Raw genomic sequence first — 26,400 nt, forward strand, 5'->3', positions numbered from 1 at the left:
CCACCCTACAGGCAAAGACTATTTTTTTAAAGAGCTGTAACCCCTTGCTGCTCCCAGGTGACTGCCCAGGATGTGCGGAAGGAAAGCCCCCTGCTCTTCAAGTTCCGGGCCAAGTTCTATCCTGAGGATGTATCTGAGGAATTGATCCAGGACATCACACAGCGCCTGTTCTTCCTGCAAGTGAAGGAGGGCATTCTCAATGATGATATTTACTGCCCACCAGAGACTGCTGTGCTACTGGCCTCCTATGCTGTCCAGTCTAAGTATGGTGACTTCAATAAGGATGTCCACAAGTCTGGCTACTTAGCTGGGGACAAGTTGCTGCCGCAGAGGTGAGGTGGTGCCCTTGGTCATCTGTCCTTACATGGAGAAGGTCCGTGGCTGACCAGGCCCTGTTATACAGGGACTGCCAGATCTGTTCCATTCTACTAGGGTCTCTCTGAAGATCATGTTATGCATACTGGTTTTTATTTTGCTAATTTATGGCGTTGGGGGAGCCTTAAAAGAGGAGTTTTCTTAAGCCTAACCTCAAAATTTGGGGGCAGTTAGTATAAGAGACACATGTTTGCATATGGCACCATATCCTTTTATTTCTCTGACTGTCAAAACAAAAAGCTTTTTTTCCCTCTCTTCTTTTGCCTGATTCCAGAATTGTATTGTTCTGGAAACAGGTGCTTATATAGATTACCAAAGACAGATTGACTCCTCCTACCCCAGTTCCATTTTTTTTCAATCCTTTTCACTGATTTAGACCTCTTGTATCAGAGGTTCATAGGAGGGAGAGAGAAATACCCAAGCCAGGGATGTGGGGGAGCTCCAACTGTATTTTAATATCAATAACCAGTGCACAGAGCTTTCTGCTTTTATAAACTTCAAAGCTGAATGCTCTCAAACACACATTATTTTTGTTTTAGCATCACAACAACACACAAAATGAATAAGGCAGGCATTATCTTTATTTCCTGGCTAAGGAAATAGAGCAGAGTGCTCACTGTGACTTGCCAGACCTCCTACAGCTCATTTGAGGCAGAGCCAGACCTGGGACCCCGGTCTTTTGAATTTTTAACCCTGGGTTTTTCCCTACTGCTTCCAGTGGCCATTTTCCTAAGCTTGTGGATGGAAGAAAAAGTTCTTCATTCTGGGAGCCTCAGTCCCATTGGAGCTGTGGCATATGCACAACTTACCTGAAGGTATTAGGGATAATGATTGTTCTCTGAAACTCTACCTGAGTCACTGCTTTGATGTCTGAGATGACATATTTAAAACAAGTCTTGTTTATGATCTAGTAGATCTGGGAAGTTAAGCCTCTTTCTTCTAAAGCCATTTGGGCTCAGTTCTCTGTTCTGGAGCTACATGCTGTAATCTCATCCCTGAGCAATTTTCTCATAAACAAAAACTATTTGTCCCATAAGGATCTAGGAGAGAGTGCCATGCCTCCTCCATGAGGCCCATCTCTATTCTTAACCCCTCAAGTCAGCACAGAGTCTTGATACATTCCTACCTTACTTGGAAATCACAGCATATTATTGGATTTTCTGGTTAAAACTACAAAGAAAGGTGTTTCCATTGTCTTTCTTTTCCACCCATTCTTGTATTTCTCCTACCTCTCAGGCAGTTCTCTATGTCTGATTAATACCTCTTGCTAAAATTTCAGTCTACTTCCAGTATGATCTTAGTGGGCTGACTCCACATCTTTTTTGCATCAATCCCTCTGAAAGTTAAGTGGCCTTCCCTTTACTTGCTTTACTCCTGCATTTGGGTTTTGTGCTTGAATTTACTATCTGTTGTCTTTCTAGGGTCCTAGAGCAGCATAAACTCAACAAGGACCAGTGGGAGGAGCGGATTCAGGTGTGGCATGAGGAGCACCGGGGCATGCTCAGGTAATATCACCCTAGCAACTATGTGTATTACTGCTTTTGTAGGGAGAATGAGAGTAGGTTTTGGTCGAAAGAGACAAAGGACTAGGGGCACTGGAGGATGTTGGGGAGAAAGGGACAGAAATGCAATTTAGAGGGGAAATTAGAGATAGAAGGCAGATAAGGATCATTATAAAACTGTATTTTTTTTAATGATGGCAACTGATAGCCCAAACAGTTTTGTCCGTAAAGAAACCGAAGGGACCTCAGGATCCCTAGGGAGCTTCTAGAGTACCAGGGACCCCTCCACAAAAAAGAAATGGGCAAGGAGATCTCTAAACATGGCATATTTTTGGTGTTGTCTAGTTGAGGAATGAATCTTATTATTTTGCCATCATCACATCATCTGGGTTCTACTAAGAACGTGAGATGCTTCAATGCAGCTAACATGCCAGAGGCCAGCAAGGATCAGCCCACCCTTGTTACCCTTGGGAACCTCAGATCCTAGGCTCCTGTCAGCAGGTTTTGTTTGACAAATGTCATGTTGTGCTCTATTTTCCATCATCTGCTCACCTTCTATCCCCTTTCCTTCCCCTAATGGCAAGATTCTTGTCAGAAGTGCAGAGCAGATAGGCTATCTCCCTGGGTCTGATTCACAGGCTCCCCTCTATAATCCCCCCAAATCTTTTATTTAGGGAGGATGCTGTTCTAGAATATCTGAAGATTGCTCAGGACCTGGAGATGTATGGTGTGAACTACTTCAGCATCAAGAACAAGAAAGGCTCAGAATTGTGGCTGGGAGTGGATGCCCTAGGTCTCAACATCTATGAGCAGAATGACAGGTATAGCTTAGATTTCTCTTAGTTTATTTGGGCCACTCTGACACCTACTCATCATGAAGTAGGACTGTACCTCCTGGGTCCCAACTGGGTCCCACCGTTTTCTACCTCGTTTAGATCAGCCGAAATGATTGCATAACCACCCAGGCCTCAAAATCTTGGATTGACCAGACTTGCACCATCCACTATGGTAGTCACTGGCTACATGTGGCTATTAAGCTCTTGAAATACAGCTACTCTTAAATTGAGATACACTGTAAGTGTAAACTATACACAAGACTTTGAAGACTTAGTGTGAAGAATAGAATGATGAATGTCTCATTAAATACTTTCTGAGATATTAATTTGTATGTTCAAATGATAGTCTTTTAGATATGTTGGGTTAAATGAACTATTATAGTTACTCCCACTTGTTTCTTTTTTACTTCTTTTCTTTTTTTAAATTTATTAATGTATAATGTATTATTTGTTTCAAGGGTACAGGTCTGTGAATCATCAGCCTTACACAATTCACAGTGCTCACCATAGCACATACCCTCCCCGATGTCCATTACCTAGCTACCCTATCCCTTCCCTCAACTCCCCTCCACCATGTGGCTACTAGAAAATTTAAAATCTCATTATTTTTCCATTGGACAGCATTACCCTAGCACCAACCTTGTCAGTATTTGTAATTAATCCCACTCCCATATGATGATTAAATGCTTTTTGGCCTACATTCCCTCTTTCTATAGACTTTTCTCATTTGCTTATTTTTTCCCTTGGTCTGCTCTTGGTGAGGATGGATGTAATAAATGATTGTTCCATGTAACTTCTGAATCTTGGAGCTCATTGTTTACATTCTCCCCAACTGTTACAACCTTGGGTGGAAGAGTCCCAGTAAAACAGGGCTGGAGATTCTTGTGAGAGATTTTCACAATGTTCCTGCCTCAACAAAAAATACGGTAAAACTGAGGACTCTGAGAAGCAAACTGAGGGTTTTGGAAGGGAGGGGGTGAAGGGGTGGGTGAGCCTAGTGGTGGGTATTAAGGAGGGCACGTATTGCATGGAGCACTGGGTGTAGTGCATAAACAATGAATTTTGGAACACTGAAAAAGTAAAATTTAATTAAAAATACAGTAAAACAAACCTCAGAGTTTGGGACAAGAAATAATAAGTTGGTTGTGGTATCAGAAGGTCCTTTTTGCACCCTCAAAGCTGGCAACTGACCTGGTAGCTTGTGATAACACTGGCTGAGCTGGTAATGAATCTACCTCCTTAAGGAAGAAGTTGGGGGTGCAGAGGGCAAACCATCAACCCTCTATGTCCTTCTTGTCTTTCCGTGGTCCTAATGTTCTTGTTCTCTACAGACTGACTCCCAAGATAGGCTTTCCCTGGAGTGAAATCAGAAATATTTCTTTCAATGACAAGAAATTTGTCATCAAGCCCATTGACAAAAAAGCCCCGGTAAGTGATTCTTCCTACTGGACAAGACAGGTACTTGCCAAGACCTGGACAATGCTAGGAGCAAACATGTCATTGTTATGTTTCTCTCATTTTTCTTGATTTTTTTTTGTGTGTGTGCGGGGGCTAGGAATAGGAGGCACAAAAGGAGATTGGAATTATTGATGACAAGACATGACCAGGAGACATCCTGTAGCTGGTGCCACCCTGGCAACTGTTAGGAGAAACATAGATGAGGGAGAGCCACAGGCAGTCTAAGTACTTCCTCTCTGCCACTGTCTTCTGCTGCCCTGATGCCGTGGGGTGGAAACAGAGAGCACATCTTATTTTTTAAAGCCTGTAGGCTCCAGAAAAGGAAACTGTTGATATACTTGATTTATTTTTAATTGTGTAGAAAAGACAGAACCAGAAGTCCAGATCCAAAGATGATCTTCAAAACTTGCTCTTTGGTATAACTTTACTGCTGTCCTCTCAAGACTTATCTCCAGAGCAACCCAAGAACAAGAAAGGGCTTTGGGTCCAGGCATTCCTCTAACATGCTCACCACAGTTTTCACTTATTTAGTTGCCTGTGGTTGATAAGACTGGAAAGCTGGTGATTGAGAGTAAGATAGAAAACAGAAGAAGGTCTTGTCTTTTGGTGTACCTCATGTCCAACAAGGGTCAAAGGCCATGCTGAGACAGACCCTTCTCGTGAGGCCTCAACAATTCTTCTCCAGCTGTAACTTCTCTGAACTTCTGCTGCTAGGTACTTTATATACTTTATCTTGTTTAATGCTCAACAACCTTGTCAGGTAAGTAGTAGCATACCTGCTTTATAATTGTGGAAATTAAGGTTCAAAGAATTGGAGTGATTTGCTCAAGATCACACAGCTAAAAAATATAAATCTGGAATTTATATATACATTATTTGACCTCTAAAGCCTGTGCTCCTTCCACTGCACACTAAGCCATATGAAACAGTAGTAATTTGGGTTCCATGGCAGAGGAACTGGTAGTTAGCCCATTAATTGGTAACCTTGGTCCAATGGTATTTATAGTAACAAATAAGCAAACTAGATTCTTGTGTGTGTGTTTTTTTTCTTTTCTTCTTTTTTTTAAATTGCTGCTGTGTTCAACTTCCATTGGAAAAAGTTAATTAACAAAGACAGCTGAGATCAGAAGCTTATTTTTTTAAATGACAGCCAGAGCAATCAGTGTTCAGATTTATGTATTTATGTATGTATTTACAATTTGCATTATCCCAAAAATGATTTAAGGGCCTGTGTCTAGGATATGCTTTTAGGAGGATACAGAAACAGTCCAGTTCCCCCCACCACCATACTGTATATACCAGCGTATTATACAGGGATTATTGGGCCTCTAAGAGACCCCTGAGATTTAGCAAGATCCCTAATTAGCAGAGAGGTTCCGTTCCTATCTTTCAATTAGACTGAGGATATTTTAGGATGTGATGTTTTCATAAGCAAAGGTTGAAAGAAATTGTGGTTTGGTAGAAAGAACACTGGTTTCAGAGTCCAGAGGTCTGGGTTCTAGTCCTGGGTTTGCCACTAGTCTGCTGTGTTACCATGGACAAGTCACTTCACCACTCTGATAATTAACCTTCTTATCTGTAACATGAGAAAATTGGAATAAATAACCCTTTCAGTGCTTTCAAAAGGCAGAAGCCCACTTTCATCTGCCCTTCCAAACTCATTTTGATTGTTGGTTTCCTATCAGGACTTTGTCTTCTATGCACCCCGGCTGAGGATTAACAAGCGTATCTTGGCCCTGTGCATGGGGAACCATGAGCTATACATGCGCCGCCGCAAGCCTGACACCATTGAGGTACAGCAGATGAAGGCACAGGCCCGGGAGGAGAAGCACCAGAAACAGATGGAACGGTAGGTTCTGTGGCACTGGAGTGGAGGGTGGAGGCTAGGGCAAAGAAGCTTCCCCAAAGTGTCAAGATTGATAAAGGAAAGACATGGAACCATCCTGGGATGGGGGGAGAAAGAGCTGTACAGGGTTATCACCTCTACTCTTAAGTCTCAGGTATCCCCTTCCCCAGGAAGCTGACATCAGAAGCCTAGGATTTCAGAGGCTTATGGGGGGAGGGTATTTCATAGTTCCATATTGTCTCTGATCCTCATGCCATTGCTTTTCTAGGCAGATTCTTGGTTGCTCCAGGCTGTCTGACCAGTGTAGGGGCATTAGCAGAAAGCTCCATGCACATTTAAACATGGACTCTGTAGGGATTTCTGAGTAGAATTGGGGAGAGCCACCAGAATTTTCCTTATGTAACTCCCTTGTTACTGAAAGTGTAGCAAGGCTCAGCAACAGTGACATCAACTTGAGAACTTATTAGAAAGGCAGAATCTGACACCCTACTCCAGACCTTCTGACTCAGAATCTGCATCTTAATTAAGATACTAGGAGATCAGTTCTCCAAAGAAGGTATGCAAATGGCCAGCAAACATGTGAAAACATCCCTAATCATCAGGGAAATGCAAATCAAAACGACAGTGAGGTACCACTTGGTAACTCACTAATATGGATATGATAAACGAATACAGAAAATAAGGGCTGTGGAGAAATTGGAACTCATGTACATTGCTGGTGGAAATGTTTCAGCTACTATGGAAAATAGTTTGGTGGTTTCTCAGAAAGTTAAACATAGAATTACCGTATGATCCCACAATTCCACTCCTAGGTATATATTCAAAATAATTGAAAACAGTACATGTGGGGCACCTGGGTAGCTCAGTGGGTTAGGCCTCTGCCTGGCTCAGGTCATGATCTCAGGGTCATGGGATTGAGCCTGGCGTTAGGCTCTCTGCTCAGCAGGGAGCCTGCTTCCCCCTCTCTCTCTGCCTGCCTCTCTGCCTACTTGTGTTCTCTATCTGTCAAATAAATAAATAAAAATCTTTGAAAAAACAGTACATGTACACAAGTGTTCATAGTAGTGCTATTTACAATAGACAGAAGGTAGAAATAGACTGAATGGCCAGCAGATGAATAGATAAACACATTGTATAGCCATACAATGGAATAGTATTCAGCCATAAAAAGGAATAAAGTACTGATACATATTACAATGTGAATGAACCTCTATAACAGAATGCTAAGTTAAAGAAAGCAGACACAAAATTTCATATACCATATGAATCCATTTATATGAAATATCCAAAATAGATAAATGTTTAGAGGTAGAACGCAGGTTGGTGGTTATTAGGGGTTATGGCGGAGAGAGGTAAGAAGAAACTCATTTAATGGGTATATGGCTTTGCTTTGGAGTGATGAAAATGTTTTGGAACTAGATAGAGGCAGTGAATGTGCATTATGAATGTACTAAATGCCACCAAATTGTTTGCTTTATAGTGGTTACTATAATGTAAATTTCACCTCAATAAATTATTTAAAAAATAAGATCCCAGGTGATTCCTGTGCATGTTAAGGTTTGAGAAGAGTGTTGTAGTCGATACTTTGTCATAAAGAATTTGGAACCTCAGGAGGCTTCTAAATGTAGTAGTCTAGAAAAGGAGTCCATATTTGAGAGGTTAGACACCAAACTTCTTATTTATTCAGAAAAAATTTACTGAGATTGGGGAAGTGTACAGAGCTGGATCTGGCAGGAACCTGCCCTCAAGGATCTTATAGTCTGGTAGGAGAAAGAGGAAAAACAATATATACATAACTGTTCAAGGTACAAATACCCTGTCATTTTTTCATTCAATAAATATTTAATGAGCAGTGAAAAATAAAATAGACAAAAATCCCTGCTACCAGGAATCTGACATTCTCTTGGAAAGAGACAGAACAAACAAGGAAATTATATAGTATGTGAGTTGGTGAGAAAGTGCTGTGGAGAAAAATAATAAAGAGGAGGGATGGGGAGAATATAGGTCAAGTATTCTGAGGGCCCAGAGAAAGAAAAAACGCCTAGCCCAGGGTGAAAAGGCAACCTCCTAGAAGATGCATTGGGGCAAAAAAAAGTGAATACTTGTTTTAGATTTGCAACAAATTCTGGGGGAAAAGAGCCTAGAGCTGGGATTTAGAGGGCCATAGAGCTCAGTGGACTTGAAGCACAGTATCCCAATGCAGAGTCAAAACTTGACCCTATAACTATGAGGTAGATGGGCAGGACTTATTAGGCCATTTTACAGATAGGAGTGCTGAGAACAAGAGCAAAGAAATGACATAGCTAAGTTCACCCACTGGTTACCCACTGGTGTGTAGTAGAGCTGGGAGTCTAGGTTAGATCCTGACTCTGGAACAAGTGACAGGGTCCTGGGTGTACTGACCCATGTGGGGCTATGATGTAAGGACAGGATGTGGAGATAAGGGAGTGTGGTCCTAACTCACAAGCTCTAAGTGTGTTGGATAGGTAAGGGCTGAGGGTCCAGGGCCAGAGAGCCTTGGGGCCTTTCCATGTGACCTATTCCATCCTTTCTCTTTCCTTAGTGCTTTGCTGGAAAATGAGAAGAAGAAGCGTGAGATGGCAGAAAAGGAGAAGGAGAAGATTGAACGGGAAAAGGAGGAACTGATGGAGAGGCTGAAGCAAATTGAGGAACAGACTAAGAAGGCTCAGCATGGTGAGGCTTAGAGTCAGTCACCTTGGAGACTGGGTTTTCCTAGAGCCTAACTCTGAGCTAGAGGCTGTTCTGCCTGAGCTGCAGACTTAGGCTATATAATCCATATGTGGCTACAGATAGATGAAAGATGGGGCAAGAGGAAGAGTTCCCAGAGCTTTCTGCCAGCTGTGCCCTGGGGTGAAGCATTTCCAGGTAGGGAGCTAGGTGTTCCTTCCATGTCTACATATTTCACTATCTTTCCCCCCTCTTCTCTTTCCAGAACTAGAAGAACAGACCCGCAGGGCCCTGGAGCTTGAACAGGAGCGGAAGCGTGCCCAGAGTGAGGCTGAAAAACTGGCCAAAGAGCGTCAAGAAGCTGAAGAGGCCAAGGAAGCCCTGTTGCAGGCCTCCCGGGATCAGAAGAAGACTCAGGAACAGCTGGTAAAGCTACAAAATGAGCTAGGATTGTGGTAACTGAATTTTCTTCCCTGTCTGCCTACCTATTCACAGTTACCCTTGCCTGCAGGGCTGGCTCCTTCCAGCAGGGTGCCAGTCAACAGGTCCCCAGCAGATAGTTTATTCAGAAGCAAGCTGCAGAGTCACTGATGTGGCCCAGAAAGCTTTGCAGTCTTCCCTAACCCTTACTTTTATTCTACTTTCTTAGCCCTTGGGGATCTGAGCTGATGACCTGACAAAGGAAAGGGAGGGAGGAAAGAAGCAAAAGAATTTACACTTAATTGACTACCCACTGCGTGTTACAAGCTATGCTAGCAACTTTTCCTCTTCCCTTACTTTCTTATTTCCTCTCCCAATAATCCTATGGGATTAACCCACATGGGATACTATGCCCAGATAAGGAAATTAGGACACAGGGAGGTTTAAGAGACTTGTCAAAGATCACACAGTGTGGCCGAGTAAGGCTGAGAAACCATTATTGCCTCTCTTTGAAGGGTTTGTTCACTAAAATTGCATGTAAAACTGTGTGTCTAGGCACTTTTTAGGGGAATAGAGTGGGCATCCTTACTTTCATCTTTATTACTTCCGTGACTCAAAAGTTAAGAACCCATGTCCCAAATTCCTTGATATATGTTCCTTCCCTCTACTGTTTGGAGTGTGAATGCAGGAACTAAGACCTATTTACCAGGGAGAAGTTTCCTCTAGAAGATAGATGTGTCCAAGATGAGAGGGTGTGCATAAGGTTTTTTTTTTTTCCCCCTTGTTCAGATTGCCTTGTGACACTATAACATCTTTCCTATACTTGTCCTGGGAGGAATCTTATTGGAGTCCTGAGCATTCCAGGAAAGCAGGAAGGAGTCTGGCACTTCAGACAGTGACACATTGATTTCCAAAGCTTTATGAAGGCCCTAAATAGCAGTGGGCAATAGTGTATGCATGAGAGAAAAAGGGGGAGGGAGAGAGGAAAGTGGGGGAGAGGGAGAGAGAGAGAGATGAGGAAGAGAGAAATTACATGTCTGTGTTCAGGAGGTCTGTAGTCTAGGTGTGGATCTCTGACTTCTAACAAAATGATTTGGAGTTAAAAAGAATAGTAAATCTGAGAATAGGAGTGGTCTTCCAGGCGTCCTGGAGGAGGTGTGGTAAAAAGAGCTTCCAGAACAGCAAGCAAATGGAACAGTAGGTTTCCTGTTGGTTCCCCAGTGGAACTGGGGTTGAAGATACCTAGGTCCTGAGGACCAGAAGGCTCAGCTCTCACAAGCTTCCAATTTATCCATAGGCCTTGGAAATGGCAGAATTGACAGCTCGAATCTCTCAGCTGGAGATGGCTCGACAGAAGAAGGAAAGTGAGGCTGTGGAATGGCAGCAGAAGGTGAGACACAGTGCCCAGAGTAAAAGCCTTATGATAAAGGGTAGGTTTCAGTTCCTTAGATTCCTCAGATTTGGGCTCCTTATTCTTTCCATCCTTCCTTGACAGCAGGCATCATGGGAGAAGGAGCTCGAGGCTTTCTCAAATACTTCCCAGAATTCTCCAATACACCAGGGAAGTCGGTAAATTGTTCTGTTGCACAGATGCAGAAACTAAAGGCAGACAAAGTGACTTGGCTTACCTGGTGCCTGCCTCCTGCTGGGCCATTCTATGCACTTGTAGGATGCCACAAGTTAGCCTGATCTGACTGCTGGTTCTTCCTGCCCTCTATTACCGGACAGGCTCAGATGGTACAAGAAGACTTGGAGAAGACTCGTGCTGAGCTGAAGACTGCCATGAGTACACCTCACGTAGCTGAGCCGGCTGAGAATGAGCAGGATGAGCAGGATGAGAATGGGGCAGAGGCCAGTGCTGACCTGCGGGCTGATGCCATGGCCAAGGATCGCAGTGAGGAGGAACGTACCACTGAGGCAGAGAAGAATGAGCGTGTTCAGAAGCACCTGAAGGTATCCCAACAGGGCCAGAGGGTCAAAGATACCATGTGCATTCCTTATATCATTACTGGGTTAGGTAGAGGAGCCTCTTTCAGTGGGTTATGGGAGTCTGAGCCTTTCTCTAATGAGAGCTTTAAGGATAAGCACCCATCACTTATCAGTCAGACCTTGGGCCACCTCCTCCTTTTGTTTTTTGCCCTATAATCCATTTTTCTCTTGTATTCAGAAAATACCCTGACCCAATTTCTACCTGAATCTTTGGTACATTTTTCTATTCTCAGAGAATATCTGCCATTGGTCCACAAAGTTTGTGGGTTTTCTTTTTTTTTTTTTTTTTGATTGTTTGTTTTATTCTTGCCCCACTGCATTCCCAACAGGGCTGAAAATGGCCCTCAAAAATATGTGTACGTGTTTGTATGTAGAAAGAGAGGAGTGAAGGTAGGTGTGTGTATGTGTGTGTGTGTGGAGAGAGAGGGGGAGAGAGAGAGAGAGAGAATGAATCTGATGAATCTGCTTAAATAAGGGGAGGTAAAGTGAGAGCAAGCCATTAACCCCTCATCCCCTTACACCCTCACAGGCCCTCACTTCAGAACTGGCCAATGCCCGTGATGAGTCCAAGAAGACTGCCAATGACATGATCCATGCTGAGAACATGCGACTTGGCCGAGACAAATATAAAACCCTGCGTCAGATCCGGCAGGGCAATACGAAGCAGCGTATTGATGAATTTGAGTCCATGTAATGGTCACCAAGCCTCTAAGGACCCTTCCTCCCTTCTTCCTCGCCCCCACACTCCTGTACTCTTGCCTAACTCACATTGTGCTGAAGCGACTAACTAGAGCAGCCCTGGAGTCATGCCAAGTCTTCAGTGCCCCTATGGGACCAAACCTAGCCCCTCAGCCCTCACTCACCTCATTGGGCAAATAAATGGCCCACTATAGTGCCAATTGGACCCTCTTTTCCCTCAAATCCATTTTAATCTAGATTGCTAGAAGAGACCACTTTTGTAGCTCAGAGGCACTTCCCACTTGATTGGGGAAATACCCCCACACAATACTGTTCTGTTGGACTTAAGCATGATATAAGTTGAAAACTAACCCCCATCCCTGCCCCACAACTTCCTTCCTTTTCAGGGTCCTGTGATTTGCAGAATTAGAGCATCACACGGTTTACAGAAGGAGGTAGGGCCCTGGGTGTATGCTCTAGGATATCAGCTGACCTAGGATTAGACCTTCCAATGCCCATTTCTTCTAGAGTTATTTAGGATTCATAATGATTGGAAGTGAAAAAGATGTCAGTTATTCTTCTCTATACCTCCCAGATTGGACCTGTTACAAAATCCTTATAAGTCTTGTCCCTGAGTTCAGGAATTCAGATTTTCCCCACAGTGAGATGGGAGGAGACAGTATCTTCAAGAGACTTCACCAACATCTTAGAAGGCTATTGCCCATTCTATTCAGGCAAGGCTGTTTAGAAAGTCCTCCCCAGTGCCTTATGGGAGCCTAGGCTTGTTTCAAGTGAGCTCTATGGGAAGAGGTATCCCTTACTATTATTCTGGGTTTCTCCCTTCTTGGGATCTGCCCCTCCCCATGCAATCCCCAAATTCCCTCCAGCTAGAATAGTAGGGATGTTTACCCAAAAACCTAGCCATCCCATCCAGGACTCTTGCCAGTGGGGGTAAATGTTCACACTGGGCTTCAGAGAGCTGTTGGGGGCTCTAGTCTCATCCCTTCTATACACTCTAACCCCTTTTTCTCAACACAGGAGCAAACTCCTCCTCTTCTCTGTTTCATGTGTGCTTTTTTTTTTTTTCCTACCAGTATTATATATTCTAGTGGCATCTAATTCAATATTGATTTGTGTTTCTTGCTAGTGCACCCTTAGAAGATATTAGTTTTGAGGCAGGATCATTTTGGCCTCATTTCCACATATGGGGGGAAGCATATACTAGGAAGCATATACTATATTATAAAAGAATATTTTGCCAAAAATATTATTGTAAGAAGCTTTCAGTATTAGTGATGTCATCTATCACTATAGGTCATACAGTTCATTTTTAAAGTACTTGGTATTTGGTTTTATTGTTGTTTTTATTTTCCCTTCTCCCCAGAGTTCAGTCCCCAAAGGGTCATACTGTTTCTCCATGCAGTGCCCCTAGCCCAGAGCCTTTGGCTTCAGTCCCTCCCTGACTCCATCCTGCCTGACTTTGGGGAGTCTTATGTGCATTGCTGTGAATTATATTGACACTCTTTTGGTGATAGGCCCTATACTGGCTAAATTCAAACCTGGAATTGTGGGGTACTCTAGCTGCCTTAAGGGCAATAATGCACCCACAGGGAGGCTGGGGAGAAAGGTTAGATTTTGTATTCAGTTTTTTTGTGTGTGTTTTTTGGGAGTTTTTAAAAATTGTTTTTGGAAGGATTTATGCTCAACCCGTGTTCTATTTCAGTGCCAATAAAATTTAGGATGACTTCTCTGTGACTTGATTTTTGTTGTGGTGTGAGTAGGTGGCTATAAAATACTACACTATAATTTCCATTCTGTAGACCACCTTCCAATCTTTGGGCTCATTTCATCCTCATTTCAGTCCTATGTAGAGCAGATATGACCATCCTCATTTTATAGAGGGGCCAAGGGAATTGAAAAAGAAGAGTAACTGCCAAAGGGCACAGGACTCCCTTAATCACCTATGCCCTTTCCACAGCTCCAGGCTAATTTTTCCAGTGTAGGTGTGCCCTGTATTGACCATGTAATGCTCTGGGGCTCACTTGCACTTGGGACTTTGGAGTTGCTTGTGAGAAATGGTTTGTATCTCTAGATTCCTCCTGGGATAGTTAGGCCCTGCCCTGCCTTCTTGTAAGGAAATCTTCCAGGCTTGCCTACTTCCCACTACTAAATTTTTGCAGTACCAGTGAAGGTCAGAAAAATTACCTTGAGCCCTGTTGTAAAAGGCAGTGGGGAGTGGAGTGTGAAGTGAAATGGAGTATGTACAAAAGCTGTTGGGAAGTACTTTACAGCTTACAAAACATGTCTATTTTGTAGCCTAAATGGGGTTATGTCAGTTTAACAAATGAGGAAACTGATACCCAGATAAGATTTCTCGGCTCTCTTGAACCCGACACATTATCTCACTCACCAGTCCCCATCTTTGTGAACCAACACTTGCAAGGAAAAGTAAACTATGTATTCTGTGAGCTTTAAATCCTTCACAACAAACCTTTGAGCCAGAGCACCTGAACTTATCTGCACATTGGAATTTTAAAGGTTGAGAAGCCCAGACCACATCCTCAGATCAAATTACAATCTATAGTAGTAGGATACAGACCAGTATACTTGGTGATTTCAACGTGTAGATAGACTTGGGAAACACTGCTCTGAAGACATATTATTTAACACTTCTTAAAATTTTTAAATTTCATTTTAATTTCAGTATAGTTAACATGTAGTGTTACATTGGTTGCCAGGTGTACAATACAGTAATTCAACAATTCCACACATCTCCCAGTGCTCATCACAGCAAGTGCACTCCTTATCCCATCCCCGGTTTCACCCCCCTCCCACCACCTCCTCTCTGGTAACCTAACAGTATGTTCTCTATAGTTAAGAGTCTGTTTCTTGGCTTGTCTCTTTCTCTCAATATTTCCTTTCCTTATTTGTTTTATTTCTTAAACTCCACACATGAGTGAAATCGTATGGCATTTTTCTTTGTCTGACTGACTTATTTCATTTAGTATTATATTCCCTAGCTCCATCCATGTCATTGCAAATGGCAAGATTTCATTATTTTTTATGGCTGAATAATATTCTAGTGTGTGTGTGTGTGTGTGTGTGTGTAATATATCTCATTTCTTTATCCACTCATCTATCAATGGACACTTGGGCTACTTCCATAATTTGGCTATTGTAAATAATGTTGCTATAAGCATAGGGATGTAAGTATCCCCTTACATTTTTGGGCGGTAAATACCTAGTACTGCTATTGCTGGATCATAAGGTGTTTCTATTTTTGACTTTTTGAGGAACATCCATAGTTTTCCACAGTGGCTTCACCAGTTTGTATTCTCACCAACAGTGCAAGAGGGTCCCATTTTCTCCACATCTTTGCCAATACTTGTTTTTTTGTGTTTTCGAGTTTAGTTATTTTGATAAATATGAGGTGGTATCTCATTGTAGTTTTGCCTTGCACTTCCCTGATGACAAGTGATGTTAAGCATCATTTTGTATGTCTGTTGGTGATCTGGTTATCTTTGGAGAAATGTCTCTTCATTTTTTGTGCTCAATTTTTAATTGGATTATTTGTTTTTTGAGTGTTGATTTATATACGTTCTTTATATATTTTGGATGCTAACCCTTTATCAGATACGTCTTTTGCAAATATTTCTCCCATTCAGTAGATTGCCTTTTAGTTTTGTGGATTGTTTCCTTCATGGTGCAGAGGGTTTTGTTTTGTTTTTTTTTTTTTTTTTAAAGTAGTCCCAGTGGTTAGTTTTTCTTTTATTTCCTTAATCTCAGAAGATATACCTAGAAAAATATTACTAGGGCCAATATCAGTAACATTACTGCCTGTGCTCTCTTTTGGAATTTTTATGGTTTCAGTTCTCATATTTAGGTCTTTAATCCACTTTGAATCTATTTTTGTATATGGGGTAAGAAAGTGGTCCAGTTTCATTCTTTTGCATGTAGCTGACCAATTTTCCTAGCACCATTTGTTGAAGACACTGTCCTAAGCTTATTAGATAATCTTTCCTGCTTTCTCAAAGATTAATTGACCATATAGTTGTGGGAACCTTTCTGGGTTTTCTATCCTGTTTCATTGATCTATGTGTCTATTTTTGTGCCAGTACCATACTATTTTGATTACTACAGCTTTGTAATATAACTTGAAGTCTGGAATTGTGATACCTCCAGCTTAGCTTTTCTTCTTAAACATTACTTTTGCAATCAGGGATCTTTTGTGGTTCCATACAAATTTTAGAAGTGTTCTAGTTCTGTAAAAAATGATGTTGGTATTTTAATTGGGATTGCATTAAATGTATAGATTGCTTTGGGTATTTTAAACACCTTAACAATATTTGTTCTTCCAATCCATGAGCATGGAATATCTTTCATTTCTTTGTGTCATCTTCAATTTCTATCATCTATGTTTTATAGTTCTCAGAGTATAGGTCTTTCACCTCTTTGGTTAGTTTATTCCTAAGTATCTTATTATTTTTGGTAAACTTGTAAACAGGATTGTTCTCTTAATTACTCTTTCTGTTGCTTCATTATTAGTATATAGAAATGCAACAGACTTTTTTATTATTAACATATAATGTATTATTTGTCCCAGGGGTGCAGGTCTGTGAATCATCAGGCTTACAAATTTCACAGCACTCACCATAGCACATACCCTCCCTAATGTCCATAACCCAGCCACCCCATCCCTCCCACCACACGCTCCTCCAGCAACCCTCAGTTTGTTTCCTGAGATTAAGAGTCTCTTACAGTTTGTCTCCCTCTCTGATTTTGTCTTGTTTCACCTTTCCTTCCCTTCCCATATGATCCTCTGTCTTTTTCTCAAATTCCTCATATCAGCGAGATCATATGATAATTGACTTTCTCTGATTGACTTATTTTGCTAAGCATAATACCCTCTAATTCCATCCATGTCGTTGCAAATGGCAAGATTTCATTTTGATAGCTGCATAATATTCCATTGTAGATCCATTCCATTGTAGATCCATTCATCTGTTGAAGTACATCTAGTCTCTTTCCATAGTTTGGCTATTGTGGACATTGGCTGCTGTGGACATTGGGGTGCGTGTGCCCCTTTGGATCACCACATTTGTATCTTTGGGGTAAATACACAATAGTGCAATTACTGGGATGTATGGTAGCTCTATTTTCAACTTTTTGAGGAAGCTCCAAACTGTTTTCCAGAGTGGCTGCACCAGCTTGTATTCCCACCAACAGTGTAGGAGGGTTCCCTTTTCTCTGCATCCTCACCAACATCTATCGTTTCCTGACTTGTTAATTTTAGCCATTCTGATTGGTGTGAGGTGGTATATCATTGAGGGTTTGATTTGTATTTCCCTGATGCCAAATGATGTTGAGCACTTTTTCTTGTGTCTGTTGGCCATTTGTATGTCTTCATTGCAGGAATGTCTTTTCATGTCTCTGCCCACTTGTTGCCTGGATTATTTGTTCTTTGGGTGTTGAGATTGATAAGCTCTTTATAGATTTTGGATACTAGCCCTTTATGTCATTTGCAAATATCTTCTCCCATTCTGTTGGTTGTCGTTTGGTTTTATTGACTATTTCCATTGCTATGCAAAAGCTTTTTATCTTGATGAAGTCCTGATAGTTCATTTTTGCCCCTGCTACCTTTGGCTTTGGTGATATTTTTAGGAAGAAATTGCTGTGGCTGAGGTCAAAGAGGTTGCTGCCTGTGTTTTCCTCTAGGATTTTTATGAATGCATGTCTCACACTTAGGCCTTCATCCATTTTCAGTGTATTTTTGTGTGTGGTGTAAGGAAATGAACCAGTTTCATTCTTCTTCATGAGGCTGTCCAATTTTCCCAATACCATTTGTTGAAGAGACTATCTTTTTTCCATTAGACATTCTTTCCTGCTTCATCAAAGATTCATTGACCATAGAGCTGAGGGTCCGTTTCTGGGCTCTCTATTCTATTCCATTAATCTATATGTCTGTTCTTGTGCCTGTTCCATATTGTCTTGATGATTGCAGCTTTGTAATAGACCTTGAAGTCCAGAATTGTGATGCCATGAGCTTTGGTTTTCTTTTTTAACATTCTTCTGGTTATTTGGTGTCTTTTCTGGTTCCATACAAATTTTAAGATTATTTGTCCCATTTCTTTGAAAAAAGTTAATGGTATTTTGGTAGGGGCTGCATTAAATGGGTAGACTGGTCTAGGTAACATAGACATTTTCACAATATTTTTTCTTCCAATCCATGATCATGGAACATTTCTCCATTTGTGTCTTCCTCAATTTCTTTCATGACTATTCTATAGTTTTCTGATACAGATCCTTTACCTCTTTGTTTAGGTTTATTCCTAGGTATCTTATGGTTTTGGGTGCAATTGTAAATGGGATCAACTCCTTAATTTCTCTTTCTTCTGTCTTGCTGTTGGTGTATAAAAATGCAACTGATTTCTGTGCATTGATTTTATGTCTTGATACTTTACTGAATTCCTGTATGAGTTCTAGCAGTTTTCGGGTGGAGTCCTTTGGGTTTTCCACATAAAGTATCATACCATCTGCAAAGAATGAGAGTTTGACCTCTTCTTTGCCAATTTGGATGCACTTTATTTCCTTTTGTTGTCTGATTGATGAAACTAGGACTTCTAGTACTACGTTGAATAGCAGTGGTGATAGTGGACAGCCCTGCCATGTTCCTGACCTTAGGGGAAAAGCTCTCAGGTTTTGAGGATGATATTTGCTGTGGGTTTTTCATAGATGGCTTTTATGATATTGAGGTATGCACACTCTATCCCTACACTGTGAAGCATTTTAATGAAGAAAGGATGCTGTACATTGTCAAGTTCTTTCTCTGAATCTATTGAGAGGATCATATGGTTCTTGTTCTTTCTTTTATTAATGTATTGTATCACATGGATTGATTTGTGGATGTTGAACCAACCTTGCAGCCCAAGAATAAATCTCACTTGGTCATGATGAATAGTCCCTTTAATGTACTGTTGGATCCTACTGGCTAGTATTTCAATGAAAATTTTTGCATCCATGTTCTTCAGGGATATTGGTCTGTAACTCACCTTTTTGACCAGGTCTTTGTCTGATTTGAGATCAAGGTAATGCTGGCCTCATAAAATAGTATGGAAGTTTTCCTTCCATTTCTATTTTTTGGAACAGTTTCAGAATAGGTATTAGTTCTTTAAATGTTTTGCAGAATTCCCTGGGAATTCCCATCTGGCCCTAAGCTCTTGTTTGTTGGGAGATTTTTGATTATTGCTTCAATTTTCTTGCTGGTTATAGGTCTGTTCAGGTTTTCTATTTCTTCCGGTTCAGTTTTGGTAGTTTATAACTCTGTAGGAACGCATCCATTTCTTCCAGCTTGTCTAATATTGTGGCATATAGTTGCTCATAATAAATTCTTATAATTGTTTGTCTTTCTTTCATGTTGGTTGTGATCTCTCCTCTTTTATTCATGATTTTATTAATTTGGGTCATTTCTCATTTCTTTTTGATAAGTTTGGCCAAGGGTTTGTCAATATTATTAATTCTTTCAATGAACCAGCTCCTACTTCCATTGCTCTGTTTTATTGTTCTTTTGGTTTCTATTTCATTGATTTCTGCTCTGATCTTTATAATTTCTCTTCTCCTGCTGGGTTTAGGCTTTCTTTACTGTTCTTTCCCCAGATTTTTTAGGTATAGGGTTAGGTTGTGTATTTGAGACCTTCTTGGTTCATTGAGAAAGGCTTGTATTGCTATATACTTTTCTCTCAGGACCACCTTTGCTGTATCCCAAAGATTTTGAAAAGCTGTGTTTTCATTTTCATTTGTTTCCATGAATTTTTTCGATTCTCCTTAATTTCCTGGTTGACCCATTCATTCTTTAGTAGGATGCTCTTTAGCCTCCATGTATTTGAGTTCTTTCCAACTTTCCTCTTGTGGTTGAATACTAGGTTCAGAGCACTGTGGTCTGAAAATATGCAGGGAATGATCCCAATCTTTTGGTACCAGTTGACGCCTGATTTGTGATCCATTCTGGAGAATGTTCCATGTGCACTAGAGAAGAATGTGTATTCTGTTGCTTTGGGATGGAATTTTCTGAATATAACTGTGATGTCCATCTGATCCAGTGTTTCATTTGAGACCTTTATTTCCTTGTTGATCTTTTGCTTAGATTATCTGTCTATTTTAGTGAAAGGGTGTTAAAGTTCAATACTCTTATTGCATTATTGTCATTGTGTTTCTTTGGTTTTGTTATTAATTGGCTTAAATAATTGGGTACTCCCATGTTAGGGGCATATATATTTGAAATTGTTAGATCTTCTTGTTACACAGACCTTTTAGGTATGATATAGTGTCTTTTCTCTTGTTACACACTTTGGTTTAAAATCTAATTTGTCTGATTTAACAATTGCCATGACAGCTTTCTTTTGATGTCCATTAGCATGGTAAATTGTTTTCCACCCCCTCACTTTAAATCTGGAGGTGTCTTCGGGTCTAAAATGAGTCTCTTACAGACAGCATATTTTTTTAATTAAATTTTTTATTTATTTTCAGCATAACATTATTCATTGTTTTTTCACCACACCCAGTGCTCCATGCAATCCGTGCCCTCCCTAACACCCACCACCTGCTTCCCCCAACCTCCCACCCCCCGCCCCTTCAAAACCCTCAGGTTGTTTTTCAGAGTCCGTTAGTCTCTCATGGTTCACCTCCCCTTCCAATTTCCCTCAACTCCCTTCTCCTCTCCATCTACCCTTGTCCTCTATATTATTTGTTACGCTCCACAAATAAGTGAAACCATATGATACTTGACTCTCTCTGTTTGACTTATTTCACTCAGCATAATCTCTTCCAGTCCTGTCCATGTTGCTACAAAAGTTGGGTAGTCATCCTTTCTGATGGAGGCATAATACTCCATAGTGTATATGGACCACATTTTCTTTATCCATTCATCCATTGGAGGGCATCTTGGTTCTTTCCACAGTTTGGCGACCGTGGCCATTGCTGCTATAAACATTGGGGTACAGATGGCCCTTCTTTACACTACATCTGTATCTTTGGGGTAAATACCCAGCAGTGCAATTGCAGGGTCATAGGGAAGCTCTATTTTTAATTTCCTGAGGAATCTCCACCCTGTTCTCCAAAGTGGCTGCACCAGTTTTCATTCCCACCAACAGTGTAAGAGGGTTCCCCTTTCTCCACATCCTCTCCAACACACGTTGTTTCCTGTCTTGCTAATTTTGGCCATTCTAACTGGTGTAAGGTGGTATCTCAATGTGGTTTTGATCTGAATCTCCCTGATGGCTAGTGATGATGAACATTTTTTCATGTGTCTGGTAGCCATTTGTATGTCTTCATTGGAGAAGTGTCTGTTCATATCTTCTGCCCATTTTTTGATATGATTATCTGTTTTGTGTGTGTTGAGTTTGAGGAGTTCTTTATAGATCCTGGATATCAACCTTTTGTCTGTACTGTCATTTGCAAATATCTTCTCCCATTCCGTGGGTTGCCTCTTTGTTTTGTTGACTGTTTCTTTTGCTGTGCAGAAGCTTTTGATCTTGATGAAGTCCCAAAAGTTCATTTTCGCTTTTGTTTCCTTTGCTTTTGGAGACATATCTTGAAAAAAGTTGCTGTGGCTGATATCAAAGAGGTTACTGCCTATGTTCTCCTCGAGGATTCTGATGGATTCCTGTCTCACATTGAGGTCTTTTATCCATTTCGAGTTTATCTTTGTGTACGGTGTAAGAGAATGGTCAAGTTTCATTCTTCTCCATATAGCTGTCCAGTTTTCCCAGCACCATTTATTGAAGAGACTGTCTTTTTTCCACTGGATATTTTTTCCTGTTTTGTCGAAGGTTATTTGACCATAGAGTTGAGGGTCCATATCTGGGCTCTCTACTCTGTTCCACTGGTCCATGTGTCTGTTTTTATGCCAGTACCATGCTGTCTTGGTGATCACAGCTTTGTAGTAAAGTTTGAAATCAGGTAATGTGATGCCGCCAGTTTTATTTTTGTTTTTCAACATTTCCTTAGCAATTCGGGGTCTCTTCTGATTCCATACAAATTTTAGGATTATTTGCTCCAGCTCTTTGAAAAATACTGGTGGAATTTTGATCGGAATGGCATTGAAAGTATAGATTGCTCTGGGCAGTATAGACATTTTAACGATGTTTATTCTTCCGATCCAAGAGCATGGAATGTTCTTCCATCTTTTTGTGTCTTCTTCAATTTCTTTTAGGAGTGTTCTGTAGTTCCTTGAGTACAGATCTTTAACCTCTTTCGTTAGGTTTATTCCGAGGTATCTTATGGTTCTTGGTGCTATAGTAAATGGAATCGATTCTCTAATTTGCCTTTCTGTATTTTCATTATTAGTGTATAAGAAAGCCACTGATTTCTGGACATTGACTTTGTATCCTGCCACGTTACTGAATTGCTGTATGATTTCTAGTAGTTTGGGGGTGGAGTCTTTCGGGTTTTCCATATAAAGAATCATGTCATCTGCGAAAAGAGAGAGTTTGACTTCTTCCTTGCCAATTTGGATACCTTTTATTTCTCTTTGTTGTCTGATTGCTGTTGCTAGGACTTCTAATACAATGTTGAACAAGAGTGGTGAGAGTGAGCATCCTTGTCGTGTTCCTGATCTCAACAGGAAGGCTGCAAGCTTTTTCCCATTGAGGATGATATTTGCTGTGGGTCTTTCATAGATAGATTTGATGAAGTTCAGGAATGTTCCCTCTATCCCTATACTTTGAAGCGTTTTAATCAGGAACGGATGCTGGATTTTGTCAAAAGCTTTTTCTGCATCCATTGAGAGGATCATGTGGTTCTTCTCTCTTCTCTTTTGATTTGTTCTATCACATTGATTGATTTGCGAATGTTGAACCATCCTTGTAACCCAGGGATGAATCCCACCTCGTCATGGTGGATAATCTTTTTAATGTGCTGTTGGATCCTGTTTGCTAGGATCTTGTTGAGAATCTTGGCATCCATATTCATCAGTGATATTAGTCTGAAATTCTCCTTTTTGGTAGGGTCTTTGCCTGGTTTGGGGATCAGGGTAATGCTGGCTTCATAAAAAGAGTCTGGAAGTTTTCCTTCTGCTTCAATTTTTTGAAACACCTTCAGGAGAATAGGTGTTATTTCTTCTTTGAAATTTTGATAGAATTCCCCAGGGAATCCGTCGGGTCCTGGGCTCTTGTTTTTTGGGAGGTTTTTGATCACTGCTTCAATCTCGTTACTAGATATCGGTCTATTCAGGTTGTCAGTTTCTTCCTGGTTCAATTTTGGGAGTTTTTAGTTTTCCAGGAATGCATCCATTTCATCTAGGTTGCTTAGCTTATTGGCATATAACTGTTGATAATAACTTCTGATGATTGTTTCTACTTCTTTGGTGTTAGTTGTGATCTCTCCCTTTTCATTCATAATTTTATTAATTTGGGCTTTCTCTCTTTTCTTTTGGATTAGTGTGGCCAATGGTTTATCGATCTTATTGATTCTTTCAAAAAACCAGCTTCTAGTTTCATTGATACGTTCTACTGTATCTCTGGTTTCTACCTCATTGATCTCTGCTCTAATCTTGAGTATTTCCCTTCTTACGTGTGGAGTTGGTTTGATTTGTTGTTGATTCTCCAGTTCTTTAAGGTGTAGAGACAGCTGGTGTATTCTGGATTTTTCAATTTTTTTGAGAGAGGCTTGGATGGCTATGTATTTCCCGCTTAGGACCGCCTTTGCTGTATCCCATAGGTTTTGGACCGAAGTGTCTTCATTCTCATTGGTTTCCATAAATTGTTGAAGTTCTTCTTTGATCTCCTGGTTGATCCAAGCATTCTTAAGCAAGGTGGTCTTTAGCTTCCAGGTGTTTGAGTTCCTTCTGAACTTTTCCTTGTGCTTGAGCTCCAGTTTCAAAGCATTGTGATCTGAGAATATGCAGGGAATAATCTCAGTCTTTTGGTATCGGTTGAGCCCTGATTTGTGACCCAGTATGTGGTCTATTCTGGAGAAGGTTCCATGTGCACTTGAAAAGAATGAGTATTCTGTTGTTTTAGGGTGGAATGTTCTGTATATATCTATGAGGTCCATCTGGTCCAATGTGTCATTCAATGCTCTTATTTCTTTATGGATTTTCTGCTTCGATGATCTGTCTATTTCTGAGAGAGGCATATTAAGATCTCCTACTATTAATGTATTCATATCAATATGACTCTTTATCTTGATTAATAGTTTTCTTATGTAATTGGCTACTCCCATATTGGGGGCATAGATATTTACAATTGTTAGATCATCTTGGTGGATAGTCCCTTTAAGAATTATGTAGTGTCCATCTGTATCTCTGACTACTGTCTTTAGTTTAAAATCTAAGTTATCTGATATGAGAATCGCTACCCCGGCCTTCTTTTGAGGCCCATTGGCATGAAAGATGCTTCCCCAACCCTTCACTTTCAGTCTGGGTGTATCTTTAGGTTCAAAATGGGTCCTGGTAGACAACATATGGATGGGTCCTGTCGTTTTATCCAATCTGCAACCCTGTGTCATTTTATGGGCGCATTTAGGCCATTCACATTGAGAGTGATTATTGAGAGATACGTTTTTATTGACATTGTGTTATCTTTGAAGTCTTTCTTTCTGTTGATTGTCTCTATATTTCTGTTCAATGCTATTCTTAGGGTTTTTCCTCTTTTATAGAACCCCCCTTAATATTTCCTGCAGTGTCGGCTTGGTGGTTGCATAGTCTTTTAAGCCTTGCCGGTCTTGGAAACTCCTTATCTCTCCATCCATTTTGAATATCAGTCTTGCTGGATAAAGTATTCTTGGCTGCATGTTCTTCTCATTTAGTGCCCTGAATATATCTTGCCAGCCCTTTCTGGCTTGCCAGGTCTCTGTGGACAGGTCTGACGTTATTCTGATGGGCTTTCCTCTGTATGTAAGGAGCTTCTTTGTCCTAGCGGCTTTCAAGAGATTGTATCTACAATTATGGTTCCTCAATTTTACTATGAGATTCCTGGTTGTTGTTTTTGGAATTTATAATCTTGGGGGGAGACCTTTCTGCTTCTAGTACATGAACACTTGTTCCATTCGCAAGATTGGGAAAATTTTCATGAAGAACTTGTTCCACTATATCTTCTAGACTTCTTTCTTTCTCCTCCCCTTCAGGGATTCCAATAATTCTGACGTTGGAATGTTTCATGGCATCATTTATTTCCCTGATTCTGTTTTCGTGGCTTCTAAGCTGTTTGTTCCAGGCTTCCTCCTGATCCTTTCTCTCTATCTGTTTGTACTCCAGATCACTAATTCTATCTTCTGTCTCAGATACCCTAGCTTTTAGAGAATTTAGATTAGATTGGAACTCATTGAGAGCATTGTGAACCTCATCCCTGGTGGCCTTCAGCTCTGCCCTAACATTATGAACATCATCCCTGGTTGCTTTCAATTCTGCATTAATCAATTCCGTTTGGTCATCCATGGCTTTCTCCAACCTAGCTATTGCCTGGATAATTGTTAGCCTGAATTCTCTTTCCGACATATTGTCTATGTTGATAGCCATTAGCTCTGTTGCAGAAGGCCCATCCTCTGTATTTTTCTTCTGTTGGGGATTCCTCCTCCTAGTCATTTTGGTGAGAGATGACTGGACAGATGTAGCTGGATGTATCGACCGTGGTGCAGTCAAGGTGCACCCTGGAACGCTTCTGAGCACTCAGGATTCCCCACCCAAATGAGAGAAAAAAGAAAAGAAAAAGAAAAAAGAGAGAGAGCGAGAGACAGGAAAACAAGGGAAGATAAAAGAGAAGGTTCAGCCCAAATGGGCCCCAGGGTTAGATTTATGACGTATACAAACAAAAACAGACCAACAGAAAGATTGATAAAAATATATGACAAGAGAAAAAAATATATATATATAAGCAAAAAAAGTAAGAACCTCGTCAAAAAGAACCCCAAGTATAATATTTATATACTATCAGGACAAACATAAATACATAGAGACACTGGCAGAAGAAACAGATGGGGGCATGGTTATAGATTCTCAGTGTGGGCGAGGAAGGTTATTTTGATTCTTCCTGTATGTTATCTTGATATCTTTGTTAAAGGACTCAACTTTCCTAAGATAAAAGGGGGATTAACAATTGGTTTACCTATAGGGGTAGCATTGATTGGAGAAAGTGGGTTACCTTGAAGTTTAACTCTATATGAATATTAGAAAATAAAAATAAACAAGGAATAAACTGGACTAAACTAAAATTTTTTTAAAAAAATTAAAAAAATAAAACAGCAAAAGAAAAATACATGTGTATGTATCAAAAAATTCAGGTTAGAAGTTTATTATGGAATTTGATGTACTGGACATCACACTGTGATGGTAAGTAGGTTAAAATATTATCTATATGAAAAAAGAAAAAAAATGAACCAGAATAGTGGGAATGAGTTAAAAGTAAAAGTTGTATCTATGAAGTAGTGGTGGTTGTTCTCTTGTAGTCTTTTTTTTTTTCTTTCCTGATTTGTTTTCTGGGGGAGGGGGCTGCCACGTGGGTTTTCAGTCAATGATGTTCCCTGAGTTAAGTCCTCCAGCCCCCCTCAAGGGGGTGGGCTCTGAGGAAAACAGTTTTTTCAGGCTTTTGTTCTCTGGAGGTTTTTATGTTTGTTCACT

General features: G+C 40.6%; 1 protein-coding gene across 1 annotated transcript in view; it reads left to right on the forward strand.

The window, feature by feature from the left end:
• Window positions 1-13,552, forward strand: part of MSN (moesin) — a 75,606-nt gene extending 62,054 nt beyond the window's left edge. The window contains exons 4-13 of the mRNA XM_080794804.1: window positions 58-332; window positions 1,797-1,880; window positions 2,552-2,698; window positions 4,045-4,141; window positions 5,857-6,020; window positions 8,581-8,711; window positions 8,971-9,131; window positions 10,423-10,515; window positions 10,854-11,078; window positions 11,644-13,552. Of these exons, the coding sequence (XP_080650930.1) occupies window positions 58-332; window positions 1,797-1,880; window positions 2,552-2,698; window positions 4,045-4,141; window positions 5,857-6,020; window positions 8,581-8,711; window positions 8,971-9,131; window positions 10,423-10,515; window positions 10,854-11,078; window positions 11,644-11,808 (1,542 nt within the window). The 3' untranslated portion in view covers window positions 11,809-13,552. The remainder of the gene's footprint in view (window positions 1-57; window positions 333-1,796; window positions 1,881-2,551; window positions 2,699-4,044; window positions 4,142-5,856; window positions 6,021-8,580; window positions 8,712-8,970; window positions 9,132-10,422; window positions 10,516-10,853; window positions 11,079-11,643) is intronic.
• Window positions 13,553-26,400: the final 12,848 nt, after the last annotated feature.

Source organism: Martes martes, assembly GCF_963455335.1.
Source record: "Martes martes genome assembly, chromosome: X".
Lineage (NCBI taxonomy): Eukaryota > Metazoa > Chordata > Mammalia > Carnivora > Mustelidae > Martes > Martes martes.